Here is a 22,259-nt window from a genome sequence, read left to right as displayed (position 1 = left end):
TAGAAGGTTTATGCACAGTTGAAAGACTCTGGAGGACTCTACGCCTTGATGTCCCCGGGACTCCAGAGGCACCAGCAGCTTCAAATATCTGTTTGCTGCTATGTAATGGTATTTTAGCAGCCGCTCTTTTGATCCAATGCATGGATCTGGCAGAAATCTTCCTCAATGTGTCTTTATGTGAACCCGTCTGTGCTCTGAATCAGCCACAAATCTCTTAATAGTGCGATGATCACGCTTACGTTTTCGTGAAATATCTAATGTTTTCGTACCTCGTCCAAGGCATTGAACTATTTCATTAATTTTGGCAGCAGAGAGATCCTTTTTCTTTCCCATATTGCATGAAAATGGTGCTCTGCTTAATAATGTGGAACACCCTCCTTTAGTAGTTTTTTCCTTAAATTGGGCTCACCTTGAAATCCTATTATCAAAGGTGTCTAAGATTGTTTTCAGTGATCAAAAGAGCCCTGAGACACACTGCCTTCCATGAGTTAAACTGAAAAACAAAATATTTAATCTTTGTGACACTTAAATAGAATTTGCATAATCATTTGGAACAGAGTGTATATTTGTGGTTAAAGGGTAAATCTCACAGCCTTATCTCCTTCTTGTTGTCTGTGGCTCCATTGCTCCCTCTCCCAGTCTCTTTGGCACCCTTTTGCGCCTGTTTCTCCATTCTGTTCAGCTGTTTTTTGTGAATGAATCAAGCCCGTTCGGCTAAATTCTTCACAAAACCATGCCATTCGTTAGTTTTACCGGCATAAAGCATCATTCGTCTGTTTGCCGCGTTCAAATAATTTTATACGAACGGCCTGCTCGTGCATCTGTTTTTCTATTCATTCCATTCTTCTATTTGTTCACACAAATTCATCTCTTGTGTGCTGAACGTTTGGCTCTTTAATTTGACGAATTCACAGGATTTTTTACTGTGAATCTCGCGAGATTGCTGGCGGCCCTTTTCTGGCATCCTGTCCTTCTGGCGCTGTCTATTGTTTTTTTCCTGTATGCCCAAATCCAAAGTGCCTGTGTGGCGGAACCAGCCCCGCCACTTGTGCCTGGAGAGGACTGCTTGCCAGCCTCTTGCCATGTGATTATGGTCCCTGGGAGGTTTTGCCCTTGAAATAACAGATTTGGGCATATTGTATTTTATTATGCTGCTGCTGGCCCTTTAAGAACCATCTGGGGACATACTGTGGAGTTACTGGGTGGCCACCATTTCATGTATCAGAGGCACATGGTGAGAACAATGGATGAAGCACATGGTGAGAACAATGGATGGCGGCCATTTTAATTCACCGACACTGTTTGGACTTTTCTACACGGTGCCATCTCGCCGGTATTTGGTGCACAAAGACATCGTGCAGTAGTTTTAAACTATACAACTGGGGACACATTATACCGTAATTATTTTTCATATAGCCTGTATATGTTCTGCAGAATCTGCATTAAACTGTATCTTCCAAACTACTGAACGGATCTGGGTGAATTTTAGATATGTGGTTCACCCAGATCCCCCGGTTCCGAGGATATATTTTTATGGGTTTATTGCATGTTTTGGGGTCATTTTGATATGTTTTATAAAACTGTATTTCTCTGCCTGTGATAATTATATTACCCATTGTGTTCAGTAATCATATCACAGACAGAGGGGAGGATTTTTTGTGGGAGTGTCTGTGTGTGTATATTGTACGGATTGATTGGTTGTATTTCAAAACCCTGTGGGCAGAACTATGTTTGTGGGTTGTGAATAAAAGAGGCTGTATGTGCCAGTACAGTCAGTTCTGCTTGACCTTGAAGTGTCGTCTCGTTATTGGGGGAATTGGATTGTATGCTGATTGCCAGGAGTGTAAGCTGATTGTATGCTTTTCCTGTTCAGCTGTTTACAGGATTCATATGCTTGAGAGCATTCATTTGCTGCTCCGGTTTGGTGGTTGTGGTGTCTGCTAGAGTGCTTGGAGTCCTCAGGAAGCGCTAGGAGCATCCTTCAACTGAGGTATCCAGTCGGGGTGCCCGTCGATCCGTTACAGCCTGCTAGTCTCCTTTCCCCTGGGGAGATGGACATACCCCAAGTTTTGGGTAACCCCTCTTCCATCTCTAATTCCCCTTCTTCTGCAGTGGACCGTATGTCTATGCCTGATGAAGCCCGATCCCTGGCGCTCAGTTACGGACGCCATTATGGCTGCTATGGGCTCCATGTCCTCTGCCCTCTCCTAGACCATATCACAGGCCTTACTGGCACGCCCTTTGGCCACAGAGGTTTCGGCCCCACCGACACGCTTAGTGCGTCCTGCTCCAGGTCTTACAGGGGACGCACCAAAAAAGGCTACTGCCAAATCCATGCACTTAAGTCCCCCTGCCTCCAGAACCAATATGATGGGTGCACCCATGACCACCCATGATAGCGTGCCCATGTCACGCAAAAGAGTCTTTCCGCGCCAGACAGAACGGGCACGGCAGTGGAAATGTGCTAGAGCACAAAAAGAGAGTGAGTCAGAAATCGTGTCTATTGAGGAGGCCGATGCCGAGTCCGTGTGTGACTGTGACGATGAGGTATGCGGGCAGGACACTGACCCTTTTGTCGGGGATGGTAGTGAGTGGCTCTCTGAGCGACTTCCCCGCTACTGCGGTCTGTACCCTCATGGATCCGTCTGGGGAACCCATGTTTGACCCGGATGCTCTCCATCATCCAAGGTCGACGGAATTGCTCCCAGCGGACCATGTGGCACGATACCTGGAGAATTGGGTACGGCGCCTCTTTATCAAGGCGGCGCATAACAAACTCAGGGCAGAATGTCCTAGACCTCTGGTGCCCAGCAAAGTCTGTGAGACCCTTATAGTCGATCCCAAGATGGCCCAATTCCTCTACAAGTTTGGATGGAATCCCCGCAAGGGCTTAGATTCGGCACTTAAATCATGCCAGAATAAACACCTGGACATATTTGGTCCTTTGGCCAAATTATTTGACCTGGCTGAAATCGCCAGAGCCGAAAACAGGCAGGTTGACCGGGAGGAACTCCGTGGCTGGGTGCAGAGGGCACCTCCCTGTCCATAGAACAGCGTAAAGCCATTCTCTTTAAAATAGAGCCCAAATTCGCCAACCTCGCCCTTACAGAGGCGGGCAAGGATGCCCAGTGCCTGTTATTCCGGGACTCCTTTAAAAGTGAACTGGGGTGCTTTGTGGGTGCTTTTACAGCCCTCGATACGGCCCAATCCTCTATGAAGAGGGTATTTCAGGGGCGGGTCTTTACCAGGGCCGGCGGATTCAGGGATCGTCTGTCCTGCCATTCCAATTTCCACGCCCATGGATCGGGACGAGGCTCCTACACCCAGAGACCGCCCTACCAGGAGACAAGACACCACTCTCCCTTCTTCCCGTCTCGTGGAAGACCATGGCGCTCCAGAGGCTTCAGAGGGAACTCCGGTTCCAGACGCCCTTACAGTAAGCTTACATCTACCTTATGTTTTTTCCAATGATTGTGTAGGGGGCAGACCCGTCATTTTTTCCAAGCTTGGTAAACCATCACCTCCGATGTCTGGGTCCTTACCACTGTTCAGATCCCCTCTAACTATGTATAGTCTAACTCAGCCTTCAGGAGCCCAGCAGTTACCATCTGCTGTTGAACATCCATTATCCTGTAACATCCATGTAAACTTTGTTGTTTTATTATGTATCAGTAACTGTAAGAATAAACCTGAAGAAACCCTCAGTCTGAAGCGTTTTGATGTTTGTAACTTACACACAGAAGAACTATACTATAGATGTATATAAACATGGCGAGCCACCTAACAAGAAGAAAGAAGAAATATATCATAAGATATATAAAGGACTTATTTCAATCACCTTGGAAAATAGAAAGCAAATTTATTATACTCTGTTAAACCTTTTGCATGAGCATGTATAACGTCTTCAAATTCCTCATGGGAAAGCATTGATTCAATGCATTCCTTTGGGGAAGCTTTAATGCATGCAAGGAGAGCACTGTGCTTTAGGTCTCGGCATTGTCGTGACATCCTAACAAAGGAGCCTTGGGGGTGGAAATAGGTAAGGGAGAAAAGTATTTTTAACCCTTAAATCACCTGTAAATGGGGGGCTATTAAGTTAGGTACAGGGACACTATAGCATTCGGAATACAGGTTTGTATTTGTAACACTATAGTGGTCCTTTAAATATAGGCTGCAATCTCCATAATCCCAGAGTATTATTTGTTTGGTCAGGATAGTGCGGTTTTGCATTCTTTACTGAGATATGATAAACTTCCAAAAACATAAATGGTAATTTAGTAAAGTCCATGTGACCTGGGCATTTAGAATGCAAAATTTGCTGACAAGTCTCCAAATGAGACTTAATATGGACTAGATTTCGGTTGAACCAAACGTTGCTGGACAGCTGAAATTGGGATCTGGGTTGTTAAAATACAGGGACAGATACTTTTTACCCCTTTTATTAAATGTTTTTTTCATTGGTGACTAATCTTCTGTTACAGGTTAAAAATAGTTGCTTACTCCTACTTCATTGAAATTTATTTCTGTTTCTAAATTTTTTTAATTTAATTTTTTTTTTTTTTTAGATATTTTTATGCCCTCAGAGCAATATATGTTGCAACTGCAGAACCACATTGTTGACTCAAGAGGAAATATGGCAGCTCCAGTGGCTGAGCTAGACCAACGGACCTCTGTTGTTACTGCCTTGCAGATGGGTAAAACAAAAATAGTACTTTTCCATAAAAGTATCCTTTCTGCTGTGAATGTTTTTTAGAATCCACTAAATGCAACAAAAGAGTTAGTGTCACTACTGATTATTTATGGTTTTTATACAGCACGTATGTCAATTCTTTATGGTTAGAAAATTGACTTGTAATTTGTGACTTGTAACTTCATACCATGTGCAGAATAGAACTTCCACCATTTCTTATTCCTGCATGTGCCCATGCCCAACTCCCAACTTTATTTCAATAAACTGGCACAATCAAGCTGTAAGCAGTAAGTATAACATCCTATGACTGAGCTGCTCACTCCCACAGGTACATGACTCCTGGATGCTCAGCAGTTGGACTTTAGCCAGATAAATATATGGACATATGACATTTTGTGATTAAAAATGAGTTCTTATGTATTTTTTCCACCGATGTGGACTTCCTCAGGGACTAGAAATACAAAATTACATTAAAATAATCATTCAACATGTAATTTAGATGCTGTTTGCATTCCACTGAGTCACGTGGTCTCGCACCTTGTCCTAATCTCATGTCAACACTATAAACACAACGTAGCTATTTACATGACAACGTAGCAGAGTCAATATTAAAAGGAAACAAAGAAAAGGTACATGAAAACGCTGTTGTTAACTCAACCACAGTATACAGTGAGGCGTCTGGGATTTGTAAGCCCATTCAGACCCTGAGGTTACTGGCTGCCTTAGATTGGAGGCAGGCAGTCGGCTCACGGATGGCTGACGCAGGCAGGCGGACAGCGGCTCATGGAGAGCTGAGGGAAGTGATGGAGCTGTAATCTCTGTTTTTCTCCCTTGTGCGCCCTTCAATAATGCCAGGGTTAATGTTATCACGTCCGTTGTTCTATTAAAATTCCCCTACCCATGCAATTTCCCCTAACCTGATCATTTGCGTTGAGGGTAATCAGCTGGCCCCTGTGCTGCACATGCGTGGTAGCACTCCTGCTGGGGTAGGGAAATCTGATGGAGTCTCTTACGAGAGTACAGTAAGTACAGTAGTCTGGCTATAAATAGACAAAATAAAGGCTATATCAGGTTGTTATTGCTCTATGCAAATAAAGCCTGCAATAAATCCAGTGCATGCCTTTTCTACTTCCATACACCCCTGCCGGTTGTTAGTATGAAGCTCTGTTTTTTATGCCATAGAAGTTCATGTGCATAGGAAGCTGAATATGTAGGAAGTTGTCATTTACTGACGTGTAATGATGGAGACTGACACAGAAGTAGACTGTTGGGTAAGTAGAGTTCTATATATATGTTTGCATTATTTAATAAAGGTTTCTGAACCAAACAAGTGCATTTTAACTATTGTCAAATTCAGCTTTAACCCATTAGGGACCAAACTTCTGGAATAAAAGGGAATCATGACATTTTACACATGTCATGTGTCCTTAAGGGGTTAAACAATTTGTAATTATTGTTGAAATGCAGAATGACTTTAATAATTAGTATTTTATCTAGTATGTTTAGTGCATGTTTTACTTCTTGAAACCAAGTCTCTCTATCTCAGAATAATTCCTTAATTGAAATGTTTAGATATTTACATGCAGGGAGCCTCACGACTACCGAATGGCACGATCTTTGTGGTGGAACCAGTGTTCTTAGGTTGGTGTTTATAGCACATTTTGGAATTGTATGCCGTTGTCCCAGTATTCTGTGAAATAAGTGCTTAGCAGAGAGAAATTTAATAATACATTATTTTTTACTAACTTTAATGTGGACTGCAGACTCCTCAGGTCCTCAGTGCAGGTAATAAGGTTTCTAAATCCATCAGTTGAAATCACAGATAAATACCGCACTCATTCCAGGAACCATACTCTAAGAGTTTCTTTAATTGTGCCAGTTAAGTAAAAAAAAATATAAAAGACTTTGCAAATTGTAATATATATACACATACATACAATATATCAATATTAGAATTTGCAGTGTCTATTATATATATGTCTATTATGTCCTTCACCCACCCTGGACCTAAGACAAGGATCCATTTTCCAGTGGGTGGACCTCTCCTCCAGAGAGTATAGCAGGTCTGGCTGTGTAGCTCTTAAAAGAGCTAGTGATTATATAGCCAATATACTAATCTAAAGAGCAATCCCAGGAGCAGGGATTATAGCTGGTATAGCAGTTCCCTGCAATAAGAGACAGAACTCTGTATTGGGGGTGAAGTAAGGCTGGTTTAATGGTAGCCACACTGGCCTTTTATGCAAGTCCCCATGACACCCACATGGACCTTGTTGGGGACAGGGACACAAACTTACAAACCGATAATAATACATTGACAATGTAAGGCACTCCCACACATGGCATACAATCCCTCCCCTCTGCCTGGGAGATAGAGTCATATACTGCATTAACCCAATTATCTCTAGGCAGAAATAAAACACATTTCTAAAAAGTTCCAAAAGTACCCCAAAAGACATGATCCCCATATGTTACATCTACTGATAGCCCTGATCTGGGTGACCAACATATCAAAAAATCACCCAGATCAGTTCAGGGATTCAAGAATTTTATGGAAGTCCTTTATTTGACCGACCGCAGGCATGGTTCCATTTTCCAGAGACTGCTTGCGGTCGGCCTAGTGCGGTAGTTTAAAAACAAACAAACTACCGAACAGAGTCAATAGTCTTACCCTGGAGCTTGTTCCCTTCATCCAGACGAATGATCTCACCAAACAGTGCCCTTCTAAGTTGGATAGAATCGAACGCAGGCGATGATGGAAGTCCAGCGGTGTTCGGGAGTTTCTGTATCCGATTCTAGTAACATGAGATTCATGCACAAACACCGCTGCCTGCGTTTATGCGAACAAGATGGCCGCTACCTCGTGGTTGTCCATAGAAATTGCGGCCACCCAGACGAACAATTAGAACACTGCAGTGAGAAACGTTCCAAGTTGTTAATAGGTGTTAACAAGCTCCAGGGTGGTCTCTGGTTCATGCAGTTGTTCAGTAATTCGAAGTGGCTCTTCGAATTGCTTCGGTAATTAGAAGTGCTGCTTCACAAGTCCAAAAGGGCACAAATAGTGTTTTCAAATAGGGTTTAACATAGGGGCCATAGTCACAGGGTAAGAGGCTGGCAAGTATGTCACTCCAATGATCTGTGACGAGGTCCAGGTTATCATAATAATCTTATTTCATTTAGTTTATAGGTGATCCTTTTCCTTAACACCAGAGATTAACCTCTATCCCTACAGGTTTCACCTACATTACCTTACACACTACACCATGAATTAATCCCTGTTTTAAACATTAATTTCCATACTACCTGAACACTTTTACTGCCTTGCTCCCTACACTGTTTGAATGACCAGCTGTAGTGGTTATAGTGCCAGGATTACCCTGGCACACACTCAGGAGTAAGTGTTCAATTGGTTTGATAACTTCCCAGTGGATAATCTACCGCTCCTCCCCTGTTGTCAGAAGCTCTAGATTAGCTTTGCTGAGCTAAGAATGGTCTTGCTGCACTGCAGTCATAGGCTAAGAGCATTAGTTCAGTGCTTTCAGACAATGAATGTGGCTCTGCATGGCCAAGTTTAGAACTGTTCTTGAAGCTTCTAGAAGCATGGGTGGTGGCGGCTGGGAATGGGTACGTTGTCAAAGCATTTGACGACTTAATCTGGAAATGTACCAGGGCACTCCTGGCTTCATAATCACTCAAGCAGGCTGTAGTGGTTATAGTACTTCGAGTGTACATTTAGCACACAAACCACAAAATATAATGTAATATAAATAAATTATCAGAGGAAAATGTGTATATGTGTATGTATAGAAATTCTTGAACATGTAACAGATGGTGCTTTTTGGACATTATGAAATACACTGTTATTGTGTCCACTCCTCACAGGATTTACAGTTCATCCTGGAGACAGATGGAGTCTTGAAACTGGAAGACGATATGAAATTACTATTGATGTATTTGACAAATTAAGTAACAAGGTCTATTTATCTGATGTGAGTTTCCTTACCTTTTAGTAGTGTTTTGTATTAGCATCATTCCATGGTATTTTTCAGTAACCACTGTAATTTATTTTAGGTGTAGTGTAATATAACTACATTATTGCTACACAACCTACAGACTTATGTCTGGGTCCCAAACAGAACATTAACTACCTGCCAGTAATCTCCGCTACTAAAGCAAGCTACAGCCTTATGCAGAGCCTGGGTCCCAAACACAACATTAACTAGCTCCCAGAACTCTAAGCTACCAAGACAAGCTACAGCGTTATGCAGAGCCTGGGTCCCAAACACAACATTAACTAGCTCCCAGAACTCTAAGCTACCAAGACAAGCTACAGCGTTATGCAGAGCCTGGGTCCCAAACACAACATTAACTAGGTCCCAGGACTCTCAGCTACCAAGACAAGCTCCAGCCTTATGCAGAGGTAGCTCTTTTGGATGTTTCCACCCACCCCACCCCAATGAACTCCCTACATTTATAGATAGCACAAATTACCTGACTTTCCAAACACACTAATTATGTCTCTCAAACCCTCATTACCTGCTCAACTATCACACTCAATAGCTGCAACCCCTGAACCCTCTCATCTCTCATGTGACTTTAAGATCCCACCTAATCTAATTTTGCATAAATAAATATCCTAATTTTCCTATATTATTTAAACTCCTTTTTTTTCTCCTTAGAGAATGCTCTCCTTTATATACTTTTCTTTCACTCTCACCTCTCTAATTAGCAAAATATCTTAATCCCTCTGCTCACTTGCCCCTCCTGACACCGTTTTCGTTGCTCCTACATTACTTCCCTTCCCTCTCTTTTCATCCCTTGCATTCTACTTATACCTTTCCAGCCTATCTCCACCAACTCTTTCTAAAATCTCTAAATACACACCCTCACAAAACTTTTAAATCCTACTCCCACGTTCTCTTACTCTCTATGCTTCTGCTCCTAGCAGCTGGTGAGGTCTCTCCAAATCCCAGTCCCACCTCTGCAAACCCACCAAATGCTAACTCCAGGAATCACAATAAGCTCGTACCCATCTCATGTCACTCTTCCTTTAAATCCTCCTTCCATACTGCCCTCTGGAATGCACACTCTGTTTGCAGTGTTACTAAATCCTTAACAACCTTTTCATCTCTCGTTCTCTAGACTTACTAGCCTTAACAGAAACCTGGCTCTCCCTCTGACACCGCTACCCCTACCTCTATATCCTTTGGTGGTCTTCAATTTTCCCACAATCCAAGACACACTGAAAGCAAAGGTTGTGGTGTAGGGTTTCTGCTCTCACCTCACTGCTCCTTCAAACCTCTACCAACCCCATCTTCTCTCTCTCTTTCTCCTCATCTGAATTTCGTTCAATTCGCCTTTTCAAACCCATCTCTGCTAACATTGCCATTATCTCTCGTCCCCCTGGTTCCCCTCTCCTCTTCCTTGACCATTTTGCTGCTTGGCTTCCCTACTTCCTCCCCTCTAATATTCCATCCCTAATTCTTGAGGACTTCAACATTCCCATTAACCTACCCTTGTCCTTACTAGCCTCAAAACTGCTTTCAATTACCTCCTCCCTTCGGCTATCACAGGGTGCTAAGTCTCCCACACATGTAGCTGGCAATACCCTCGATCCTGTTTTCTCTCATGAATGTATAGTCTCTAATCTCTGCAACACTTTATTTAGTCTCTCAGATCACTCAGATCTCTGCAACACTTTATTTAGTCTCTTTAGTCTCTCCTTCAACTAAGAAGAAATCTGAATATATTGACCTTCAGCAGTTATCAGCCAATATTGATTCACAACTTCTATCCATCCCTACTTTCTCCTGTCCTTCACTGGCTATCTCCTCATATAACACTACCCCAACCTCTGCCCTGGATGCTGCAACCACACTTCAAACATGCACCTTGAGGAGAACACACCCCCCAACCGTGGCACACTAAATCAACCCGCTACCTGCAGAGATGCCCCCGTTCTGCTGAACACTGCTGGAGGAAGTCATGCACCCAGTCTGACTTCCTCCACTACAAATTCATGTTGCGTTCATACAGCACAGCCCTTGCCTTTGCTAAACAGTCATACTTTTTTCTCCCTTGTTAGCTCATGCTCCCACAATCCCAGGTGTATTTTTAATACCTTTAACTCCCTTATTTGCCCTGCTCTGGCCACCCCCAAACTAACCTTACAGCCAATAGATTTGCATGCTACTTTACCGACAAGATTGAACAGCTTAAACCATAGGCTACTGAACAAGTGGTGGCTGCGCTTCTCCTTTCCTCTCCACCCACCACTAGCTTGCTTGATCCTGTCCCGTCTCACCTTATCAGATCTCTCTCCTCTTGTCTTGTGCCTTCCTCCACATCTTCAACTGTTCTCTCTCTTCTGGTGTTGTATCATAAAAAATACATATCTTGACCCGTCCTTCCCTTCTAACTATCGTCCCGTACCTGCTCCCTTTTTCCTCAAAGCTTCTGGAAAACCCGTCTTGGTTCCCCTTCTATTTCTCTTTATACTGCCTCTCTTGGCAAACTTATTACCTCATTTGGATTCCAATACCACCTGTACGCTGATGACTCTCAGATATACCTCTCTTCCCTGGACCCCTCCCTTGCCATCCTGCAACGTGTTACTGCTTGCCTTTCTTCCATCTCTGAATGGATGTCCTCCCGCTTTTTGAAACTCAATCTCTCTAAAACTGAACTCCTTGTCTTTCCTCCTCCTAATACTGATCCCCCTCTTTCGCTCTCCCTTCAAGTAAGTGGTACCAACATCAGTCCATCCTTGCAAGCACGCTGTCTTGTCATTATACTTGATTCTGGCGTCAAATTTGAGTCTCTCATCAAGTCTGTTACCAAATCCTGTAGATTCCACCTTAAAAACATAGCCCACATCTGCCCCTTGCTTACACAAGATGCTACTAATCCATGCTTTAGAAATCTCGTGCATGGATTATTGCAACTCTCTCCTAGTAGGTCTTCCCACAAGTCATATTGCCCCTCTACAGTCTGTAATGAATGCTGCAGCTAAACTGATTTTCCTCTCCTGTCACTTCTTTCACATGTCTCCCCTCTGTCAGTCCTTACATGTTCTCCTGTATCCTATAGTAGCTTCCTGTATCCTATAGTAGTCAATTCAAGGTACTAATCCACACCTATAAAGCACTGACCACTTTCTTCAGTGATCCGCAGGTATGTCCCTTCTCGGTCTGTCCGCTCTGCCCATAACCTTCTCCTGTCTGTTGCTCGCACCCGTACAGCCAGCTCACGCTTGAAGGTGGTTCCAGCTCACGCTTGCGGGTCGTTCCTTTCCTTTGAAATAGCCTGTGTACGACCATCAAGCTCTCCCTAGTATTCAATCATTTAAAAAGTGTCTCAAAACCCATGTCTTTAGGAAAGCTTATGACCTCCCAGAGTAACCTCTACCCTATATACCTGTCCCTTGCTCTCTCCTAAAGGGCAGCACTCTATTCTCTCCTCCAGCTCTACTTCACTCCACCTTGTTTGATTGCAACCTCCTATAGACTGTAAGCTCGTTTGAGCAGGGACCTCTTCAACCTATTGTTCCTATAAGTTTTTTTAACTGTCTCATTTATTGTTAAATTTTCCCCTTTGATAATATTGTAAAGCGCTACGGTATATGCTGGCGCTAAATAAATACCAGTAATAATAATAATAATAATACATTAATTATGATAACTTTGTACAGGAAATCATGTTTTTTTTTGTTTTGTTTTCTACTAACATGCATTACAGCAAGTTTTGTACCACAGCCAGACTAATTTTTATGGAAAATATCTTTATTATGGCATTGTGTCTAAACATGTTATATTTTCACATTTTCAGAATGTTAGGATTGATGCAAAGCTGCCCAATGAATATTTTAAGGTGCTGGAATCCTCCTTAAATGGATCATATCATCAAGTTGAGATGCTAAGGATTGGTCAGACTATTATTGATGCTGAGTTAACATGCGTGGTAGATCAGGTTTGTAATTAAAATACATTTATTGAGTAAATCACATAATACAACGTAAGTACATTAAGATGACATTTATACAAATGCCCATCGTATTTCCTGTACCGTTAGGTCGCTGGATGATTTCCAGTGACCTAGAGTTTTAATGACATTGACTGGAAAGTCCTGGCTTGATGCCGTAGATGCGGCCCTATCCTAAACGAGTGTCCTGAATAATGGCTAGGGTTTAAACCGAGCCTTGTTAACAATAACCATACATATAACATGCACTTAGAGGTAGTGAGGATAGCGATATTCGGTACGGTGAGGAGGTAGGAATCGAAAACATTCACCGGGCACCATATATTATTTGTGGAATAGTATGGAATGTGGATGGGCTGACCCAGTTGACTTGTTTTGGTCATAGGTAGAGTCAGTATGTAATGATCTTGATGTTTAATTAGATAGGAGCTTTAAAGACAACCTTGTGCATTGTGTTGGCCACTGATGGTGAATTATTGTGGCCTCAGGAAGCTGTAAAAGGCCAGATACATAGCGTTTTTAATGACAGTTAGTGAGGTGTTAGAAAGAGGCTTTATCTAGCAAATCAGACATATTTGTGGATACCCTTAAATATAGTGTGATCGGATGAAAGGAAACTGGAGTTGTTGGAAAGTAGATGATGCTGGATGCCAGTCAGGCGTAACTTGATGGATTATTGCAACTCTCTCCTAGTAGTTCTTCCCACAAGTCAAAAATAGAGTGTAGCGTATACTGCGCCTTAAAATGTATACATACATAAACCTTCGAGGAAATGTAGTAAACCTCAGGGAAAAAAAGAGAAGAAAGACAAATAGTGCAATACAATATGGTACAATCAAAACAAGATAAGTAATCGCTATAAGAAAACCACTCACATATGCTAGAGCTAATTAGAGCTCTGCTGTATAGCGCATGGATACTACAATCCCCGTTTAAGGATGTATGGTGGTTGAAGTGTTTATGGTCCTCCAGATGCCAATGAAATATATAGGAGGTAGAAGAACAAAAGAAAACCCTAGTGGTGCAGTACGTACTGGTATATAAAATAAATAAAGAGAAAAAATTTACTTACATTCTTTAGAGCAAGACTTGCTCTAGTTAAAACAGCATGGGTGGTATAATCCCCACCTAGGGATGTAGATGGTATCCGGAATCAAGCCAAAAAATGAATAAGTAAAAAAATAGTACTATAAAAATGTAACTATTTATTAGAAAATGTATATTAACAATAAAATAAATACAAGCTAAAATAATAAGTCCCACTTGACACGTTTCGCCCGTCCAAAGGGCTTTTTCAAAAGTGTGGGTAGGCTTCATATTCTGAATATATAGGGTAGGCTTGATTCATAATTACTTCCTGATTCATCATATTTCCGGTTTCGCGAGCCGCACTGGAAGTGATGCAGTCGGTCAGAATATGAAGAGGACATCCCCCACACTTTTGAAAAAGCCCTTTGGACAAGCAAAACTCTATTTTTGTCTATTCACCACACAAAGTTTTTGGGAATCCTTGCATTGTATACCGCAGCCTGTACTATAATATAGTGAGCGCCTATACCTCTTGTTTTTTTATAATACCCACACGTCATATTGTCCCTCTACAGTCTGTAATGAATGCTGCAGCTAGACTGATTTTCCTCTCCTGTCGCTTCTCTCACACCTCTGTCAGTCCTTACATTGGCTTCCTGTATCCTGTAGGAGTCAATTCAAGGTACTAATCCACACCTATAAAGCACTGACCACTTTCTTCACTGATCCAGTAGCATAGAAAGGGTACTATGTTAGTTAATCTCCAGTGTGGAGTAGGAGTTTATTTTGGTTTTCATGTTTTGCTGTGGCTTAATTGGCGCTGGCTTGCTAAATAAAGCTTTCCTCATATTAAAAATAAAGAACTGTTTCTGCTATTTATGACCCAAGACTCGGCCAGCCTGCTACAGTATATACAAGTTAGTCCCCCATGTAGGAGCCAAGACATATAATAGAAGTCGATATGTTCCGGTAAGAGGCCTAATACCGGAAGCTGAAGAAAGCATTGCTGTGAAGCTACATATTAATGAAATGTTGAATATGATAGTAGTGGGATCGCCCTGAAAAAACAAACATGCAGTTAGTAGAAACCGATTAAATCAGCCGCGGCAGGCCCGCCATGGCGACTATTATGAGTATGAAGTAGGGCCAGCTCAACTTAAAGATGACCTGTTTTAGTATAATAATGATGTTGTCACAATATGTCTGATAGGTGTGGCATCGCAACTTATCTACATCCTAATTCACCCATTAGTGTAAAAACTTTCAGACATAAAGTCGGATAGCATGACAGAAAGTCAATATCCCGTTGGATATCTGAACGTATAGGCGCACATGCTCAATATTGAATTGTGTTATGATCATATGCATTCCTCCTGCGAGGGTCAGCGTTGACAGCATGGTTCGACAACGTGTTTCTAGTCTTTCCAGTATCTAATTTATTTACCCCTTAGAGGACCTGAGTGCTGAGAACGTTGCGTGGAGGTTGGTGTCGCTCGAGCGACTCGTGCCTACTCCAGCACCAGCATTGTCCGTATTGGTACGCATAAGCCTGAACAGTTGCGTCTTCGTAGCTCAGCCGTAATACGAGGAATGGTCCATGACCTGATAGAACCTGATAGGTGTCACCTTTTCGTGTAGGTGTAGTGGACCAGACTGGAGTACTGGGGATTGACATGTCATCACGTTCTTAAAGGATTTGAGACCTACTGCAATATATTAATAATTAGCTTTAATCGGGATCATTTTACTGGCTGGCTAGCTAGTGCCAAGTGGCAAAGCAATTCACTAGGTTGGTGACAGATGAGGCCCTGCTTGTTGCCAAATGTCTTGAGGGACTCTATCTATGCTTTGGCGCAAGGGAATTCGTGGCCAACTAACGTTGTGGCGGGGTGTTGGCCTCTCTGTGACATTTAAATCATGATATAGATTGGGTGTGACAAGTGAGGCTCTCTCTATGCCACTGTGCGAGGCGGCTAACTATGTTTTGGCCCGGGGGGCATAATACCTCATGTGTGGATGAGGTTGTTGGTCTCGTGGGACCACCAACTCCAAGGCAGAGATGCCAAAAACGCAACATCTATTGGTCACCTAGTTCCCTATAAGCTAGTAAAACCTACTTATTAAAAAAAAGGTCTCTATTGTGGGTGAGTCATCGTGGCTTATACTCTTTGTAAAAGAGTTTGTGTAGTTCTGTATGGTATGGTTGTAACCTGCAACTGAAATCTGCAGTATCCCCTAAAGGAAGCAGAGAGGGGAAGGAGAGGTCTATAACCTACGGAAAGCAAAGTAATTGACAAATGGTTGCGAGGTCTGAAGAGCAAATGATGCTCTGAATTGATAACCTGTAAAAGTATCTGATTTAATAAGACATAAGGAGATGGATAGCAAGACCTCGTGAGTACCACCGTACCCCTCATGTACAGGCCCCATGGCGTTTCGGAATCCACAGGACCAAATATCCGCAGACGGAACTGTAGTGTTAAACCATGCAATCATATTTAGGGAAATCTCAAAATATGATTAGACATGACACATACATATGCTTGTAAATATAGACAGTGTGGCCCAAGGCGTATCATCTATCTTAACCCATCTAATATGCCACATCTAAGGTAATACCTGATTGTGGCATTATGATAATCAGATTGAGGAAATATTACCGCTACATAACTGTAAAATAAGGATAACAGTATACTAGGTGCCTATAAATGTACTACCCAGAACCTAAAACAAGACATTCTATTCTTAATCCAAAATCTATAAATGTTTTCAATGAAATGCCCAAACTAGGTGTCAAATTAGCCTGTGGCAGGTTGCCCATTACAGGGCATATGAACACACATTGTAAAGGCATAGTGATGCCAGGAGTAGGAAATAAGTGTATCCCAATTTGTATCCCGGGTTTCAGGGTGACTCTGCGGGCTGTGTTGTAATTAAAAGGACTCTCCAGTGCCAGGAAAACAATCCGTTTTCCTGGCACTGCAGGTCCCCTCCCACCTCCCATCCCCGGTTGCTGAAGGGGTGAAAACCCCTTCAGTCACTTACCAGAGGCAGCAACATGTCCCACTCGGCTTATACTCAAGTCAGTGTCTGTATTATGGCAACTTACATTTCCATAATACAGACCAGGACCGCCGGGCTCATTACAAGCCCGGCGGTTCTGTTGGGGGCCGGCAGGAAGCGTTTACTTACCTTTACACCAGCTCTGTGCAGGTCCCCTGTTCAGCTCACAGTGTAAGTCTCGCGAGACCCGCAGCGCAGCCGTCAGAGCCGTGGCAACGCTCCGCGCAGCACGCAGACCCACAAGACTTACACTTTGAGCTGAACGGGGGAGCTGAACGGAACTGCACGGAGCTGACAGGAGCTGCTGTAAAGGTAAGTAAACACTTCCTGCCAGTTCTCCCCACTGGTCCACCAGGAATTGCCATAGCCCCCCTCCCTGGCCAGGTATTAAGCAGGGAGGGGGGAAACAAAAATAATAATTTAATTTTATAATATTAAAATAAAAAATAAATAAAAATAAAATAATATTAAAAATATTACAAATGCCCTTACCCCACCCAGTTTACACACACTACACAAACACGCACACTCTGCATTCACACAAGCACACACTCTGAATTATATACACACACTCATACAAACACACACTCTGCATTACACTGCGTGCAGAATTATTAGGCAAATGAGTATTTTGACCACATCATCCTCTTTATGCATGTTGTCTTACTCCAAGCTGTATAGGCTCGAAAGCCTACTACCAATTAAGCATATTAAGTGATGTGCATCTCTGTAATGAGAAGGGGTGTGGTCTAATGACATCAACACCCTATATCAGGTGTGCATAATTATTAGGCAACCTCCTTTCCTTTGGCAAAATGGGTCAAAAGAAGGACTTGACAGGCTCAGAAAAGTTAAAAAATAGTGAGATCTTGCAGAGGGATGCAGCACTCTTAAAATTGCAAAGCTTCTGAAGCGTGATCATCGAACAATCAAGCGTTTCATTCAAAATAGTCAACAGGGTCGCAAGAAGCGTGTGGAGAAACCAAGGCGCAAAATAACTGCCCATGAACTGAGAAAAGTCAAGCGTGCAGCTGGCAAGATGCCACTTGCCACCAGTTTGGCCATATTTCAGAGCTGCAACATCACTGGAGTGCCCGAAAGCACAAGGTGTGCAATACTCAGAGACATGGCCAAGGTAAGAAAGGCTGAAAGATGACCACCACTGAACAAGATACACAAGCTGAAACGTCAAGACTGGGCCAAGAAATATCTCAAGACTGATTTTTTTATGGACTAATGAAATGAGAGTGAGTCTTGATGGGCCAGATGGATGGATTGGTAAAGGGCAGAGAGCTCCAGTCTGACTCAGACGCCAGCAAGGTGGAGGTGGAGTACTGGTTTGGGCTGGTATCATCAAAGATGAGCTTGTGGGGCCTTTTCGGGTTGAGGATGGAGTCAAGCTCAACTCCCAGTTTCTGGAAGACACCTTCTTCAAGCAGTGGTACAGGAAGAAGTCTGCATCCTTCAAGAAAAACATGATTTTCATGCAGGACAATGCTCCATCACACGCGTCCAAGTACTCCACAGCGTGGCTGGCAAGAAAGGGTATAAAAGAAGAAAATCTAATGACATGGCCTCCTTGTTCACCTGATCTGAACCCCATTGAGAACCTGTGGTCCATCATCAAATGTGAGATTTACAAGGAGGGAAAACAGTACACCTCTCTGAACAGTGTCTGGGAGGCTGTGGTTGCTGCTGCACGCAATGTTGATGGTGAACAGATCAAAACACTGACAGAATCCATGGATGGCAGGCTTTTGAGTGTCCTTGCAAAGAAAGGTGGCTATATTGGTCACTGATTTGTTTTTGTTATGTTTTTGAATGTCAGAAATGTATATTTGTGAATGTTGAGATGTTATATTGGTTTCACTGGTAAAAATAAATAATTGAAATGGGTATATATTTGTTTTTTGTTAAGTTGCCTAATAATTATGCACAGTAATAGTCACCTGCACACACAGATATCCCCCTAAAATAGCTATAACTAAAAACAAACTAAAAACTACTTCCAAAAATATTCAGCTTTGATATTAATGAGTTTTTTGGGTTCATTGAGAACATGGTTGTTGTTCAATAATAAAATTAATCCTCAAAAATACAACTTGCCTAATAATTCTGCACTCCCTGTATACACACACGCACTCATACACACACTGCATTATATACACACACAAATTCTGCATTCATTATATGCACACACTACAAACACACACACACTGCATTCATTATATACACACAAACACAAACACACACACACACTCTGCATTCATTATATACACACACACTACACAAACACACAGCATTCATTATATATACACACACTGTAAATACATATTCAATCAATTTAATCTTATTGGGATCTAATTTTATTTAGAAATTTACCAGTTGCTGCTGCATTTCCCACCCTAAGCTTATACTCGAGTCAATAGGTTTTCCCAGTTTTTTGTGGTAAAATTAGGGGCCTCGGGGGCGGAGCCTGACCACCAAGCTGATCAGACACGTGCAGCTTGAGCTCCTACACTAAATTCTGGAATTAACCTTAATAAGCCTGAAACTGGAACACATCTGCACAAATTTCGACATATTCATGGTCAGGGGATCCCGGGCAAGCAATATTTTTTTTTATTTTTTAATTATTTATTTTTCATGTGCATGATATCATAAAACATAACGACCTGTAGCGCCACAACAGCGAGCACAGGCTTTCAATTGCATATATTGTCATGGCGAGAATGTTAAGCACAATTTTTTTTTTAAAGACAAAGACAAAATTTAAACGATATGCTATGCTGAGAAGAGCAAGATTTAAACACGTTGGTGTAAAACGAACTGCTGAACATGCCATACAAAAGAGTGTTCCATACATTTAGTGCAGTATGTATGTGAGCTAAAAGGTATTAAGAATAGTATAACAGTGCCAGGTCACGAGAGAAACATGAGAGAGTCAAGATATGCTATCAACAGTAATAAAAAGGTTTAAAACAGTCGACTATTTTGGGGTGATGTGTCTAAGTTGTTTACAATTATATTGGCTCGGCACAAGAGGCCGTATGCTTACTATCCCTAGTAACCGTACAGAGGTGACTTTAACTGACGGGTTGGGTCCCGTGATAACCGTGTCGAGAGCCAGTAAAAATACAAATAAAGGTAGAAATAAAATGTGACTGATAGTAGCCCCGAGGATGGGTGCTCGCCCGAAAGGGCGGGGGGACCTGAAGGCTGGTGAACCCCCACACGTTCGGGGCAAGCCACATCCCCAGGGCGCCCAAAGACATTAAGGCTCTCGGTTATTACAATACAGGCGTATTGGTCGTTGCCCATGGGTGTCTGCGTGTCGGGTATTAAGCTACCTTTAGGGAACATGCACAGGACGGTGCTCGTAGGTAAGATGGTGTGCTCAGGTGCAGACCTCGTTTAGGTGTACCCATCATTGGTAAGCACAAGGTGTAGTGTTAACTTATACGTTTGTTGATGGTGTGTGTGCCTACGGAAGACACTGCCTTTACAGACCGTATCGTTAGTTAGGAGGGGTAAATTATGTACAAGTTAGGGAGTGGATTGGCACTCTCAAAGCTATAGGCATAGTAATTTTCGTAACTAGTGTGGTTAGAGAGAAAACAAACACATTTTAACAGATCAATGTTTCTAGCGAGTCATAGGGTACAACGACAGTTCTCAGGCTAGACTGCTATGTCAGGAGGACTGACTACTAACAAGATGAGGCATGTTAGGAGGGGAAAGTTAATCTTACAGTCTGGTGTCATCTGATGCCGGCGCTTAAGTGCCCGTGGAGACTGTTGGGGAGCAGTGGAGATCCGACTGGTTAACGTCAGCCGGTATTTACAGTTCGTCTATAAACGTTGGCTCCTGGGGTAGAGTCTCTTTCCGGTTGTCGGTGTGTTCAGGTGGTATTAAACTTTGTCCATAAACTATTACTAACTTGGTGTGGGTATTCTTCTTTCATTCCGGTGTGGTTGCCGGTTCGCCTGGGTGCTCAGGTGTCGTTTGCTGTGTTGGAGGCCAATTGTTGTCCCCTGGGTGCAAACGTTTGCGCTGTGGCAGGATTCCATTGATGGGATGCCTGTGCTGCCCCGTTCTGTCCATTTGTGGTCAGGGAGTCCGACGGGAGACCCAGTGTCTCTAGCAACCCTGCGGCTTCCTTGAGGTCTTTGACTTCTAGTGTGGCATTATCCTTTAGTATCTGTAGTCTGTGCGCCGTTTGCCAGTTATCCTTTGTTGTCGAAGTAGGGCAGTAAATGGTGCCAAGGTTCTTCTCCACGCCAGGGTGTAGCCTGTTAGGTCTGCAAAGAAGGTGAGAGGCATACTTTCAAAGATATAGGGCGTGTGGTTTCTGACAGCTGTCATTATCGCAAGTCTGTCTCTTCCGGACATGAAACGGACCACAAGGTCCCTGGGGGCCTCTTTTGGTGCTTTGGGCGATTTAGGAGTTCGGAAGAAGTCTTCCAGGCCTACCGCTCTGCCTTGTCTCAGGGGCAGTAGCTCTGTAAATAGTCGCCGCAGGAGGTGAGGCAACTCATCGGCCGGTACTTTGATGCCCCTTATTTTCAGGTTATTTTTGCGCCTCGTGTCTTCCATCGTGGCCAGGCGCTGGTCAAATGATTTGTGCTGTTGCTGTAGTTTGTCTATCTCCTGTTGTAGTGAGGAGATTTGTTTAGAGTGTTCCCTGGTGGTTCCTTCCAGGGTGCCCAACCTGCCCGACAGGCCTCATATGTCTTCGCTAGTATGGTATTCTGGAGGGTCGTTAGCGGTGTTGTGAGGACTTCGGTGGTGATCGGAGGGGAGTCGGGTCCCTTGGGAACCGTTTTAGTGTGCTGTGCTGCTGCCATTTCTTCTTCCTCCCCTTCCAGGTAGAAGTCGTCTGATGTATCCGAGAAGCTCTCGTGGTAGGTATTAACCTTTTGAATCCACATTTGCATTTGTGAAAAGCGTCAGCTAGACTTCAAATAGATCTCAGATAACCTAGTAGTTAATCAACAGTTAAGCACAGCAGCTTTATGAGTTTCATAAATGCCGCAACGTACCAACCGAATGTTAATCTTTAAAGAAAAAAAATTAAAATGTGCCTGACCAACGAATGTCACAACCTGTATTGCATATTGTAGTTATCTATACCTTGACTCTGCTGTTGTGGCGAATCAAGGCTGTTTGTCACTCTTTGTGCACATTAAAAATAAAGAATATATATATATAAAAAAAAAAATTAGGGGCCTCGGCTTATATTCGGGTCGACTTATACTCTAGTATATACGGTACATATATATATTATTTTTTGTGTGTGTGTGTATTCATAGTGGAGGGAGGGGACATGCACATAGCTAAATTAGGAACGGTACAGGGGAAGGTGAGTAGTCCCTTCAAAAAGGTAAATAAGCCCCTCCCACAATTCCAGGCAAAGCCTTAATATTTGTGTTCAGGGCACACATTCCATGTAGAGTGATAGTGAGAAAAATAGGAACAGCGTAATACAGAATGGGAAAAA

The 22,259-nt window shown here is 42.8% G+C and overlaps 1 protein-coding gene across 1 annotated transcript in view; it reads left to right on the top strand.

Moving 5' to 3' along the window:
* Positions 1-22,259, top strand: part of NUP210 (nucleoporin 210) — a 657,387-nt gene that overhangs the window by 88,089 nt on the left and 547,039 nt on the right. Inside the window, exons 7-10 of the mRNA XM_063426963.1 lie at positions 4,566-4,724; positions 6,263-6,331; positions 8,570-8,676; positions 12,515-12,655. Coding sequence (XP_063283033.1) covers positions 4,566-4,724; positions 6,263-6,331; positions 8,570-8,676; positions 12,515-12,655 — 476 coding nt within the window. The remainder of the gene's footprint in view (positions 1-4,565; positions 4,725-6,262; positions 6,332-8,569; positions 8,677-12,514; positions 12,656-22,259) is intronic.

This window comes from Pelobates fuscus, chromosome 7 (assembly GCF_036172605.1).
Source record: "Pelobates fuscus isolate aPelFus1 chromosome 7, aPelFus1.pri, whole genome shotgun sequence".
Lineage (NCBI taxonomy): Eukaryota > Metazoa > Chordata > Amphibia > Anura > Pelobatidae > Pelobates > Pelobates fuscus.
The sequence above is the reverse complement of the archived record's forward strand: the minus strand, read 5'-3'. Positions and strand labels throughout refer to the sequence as shown.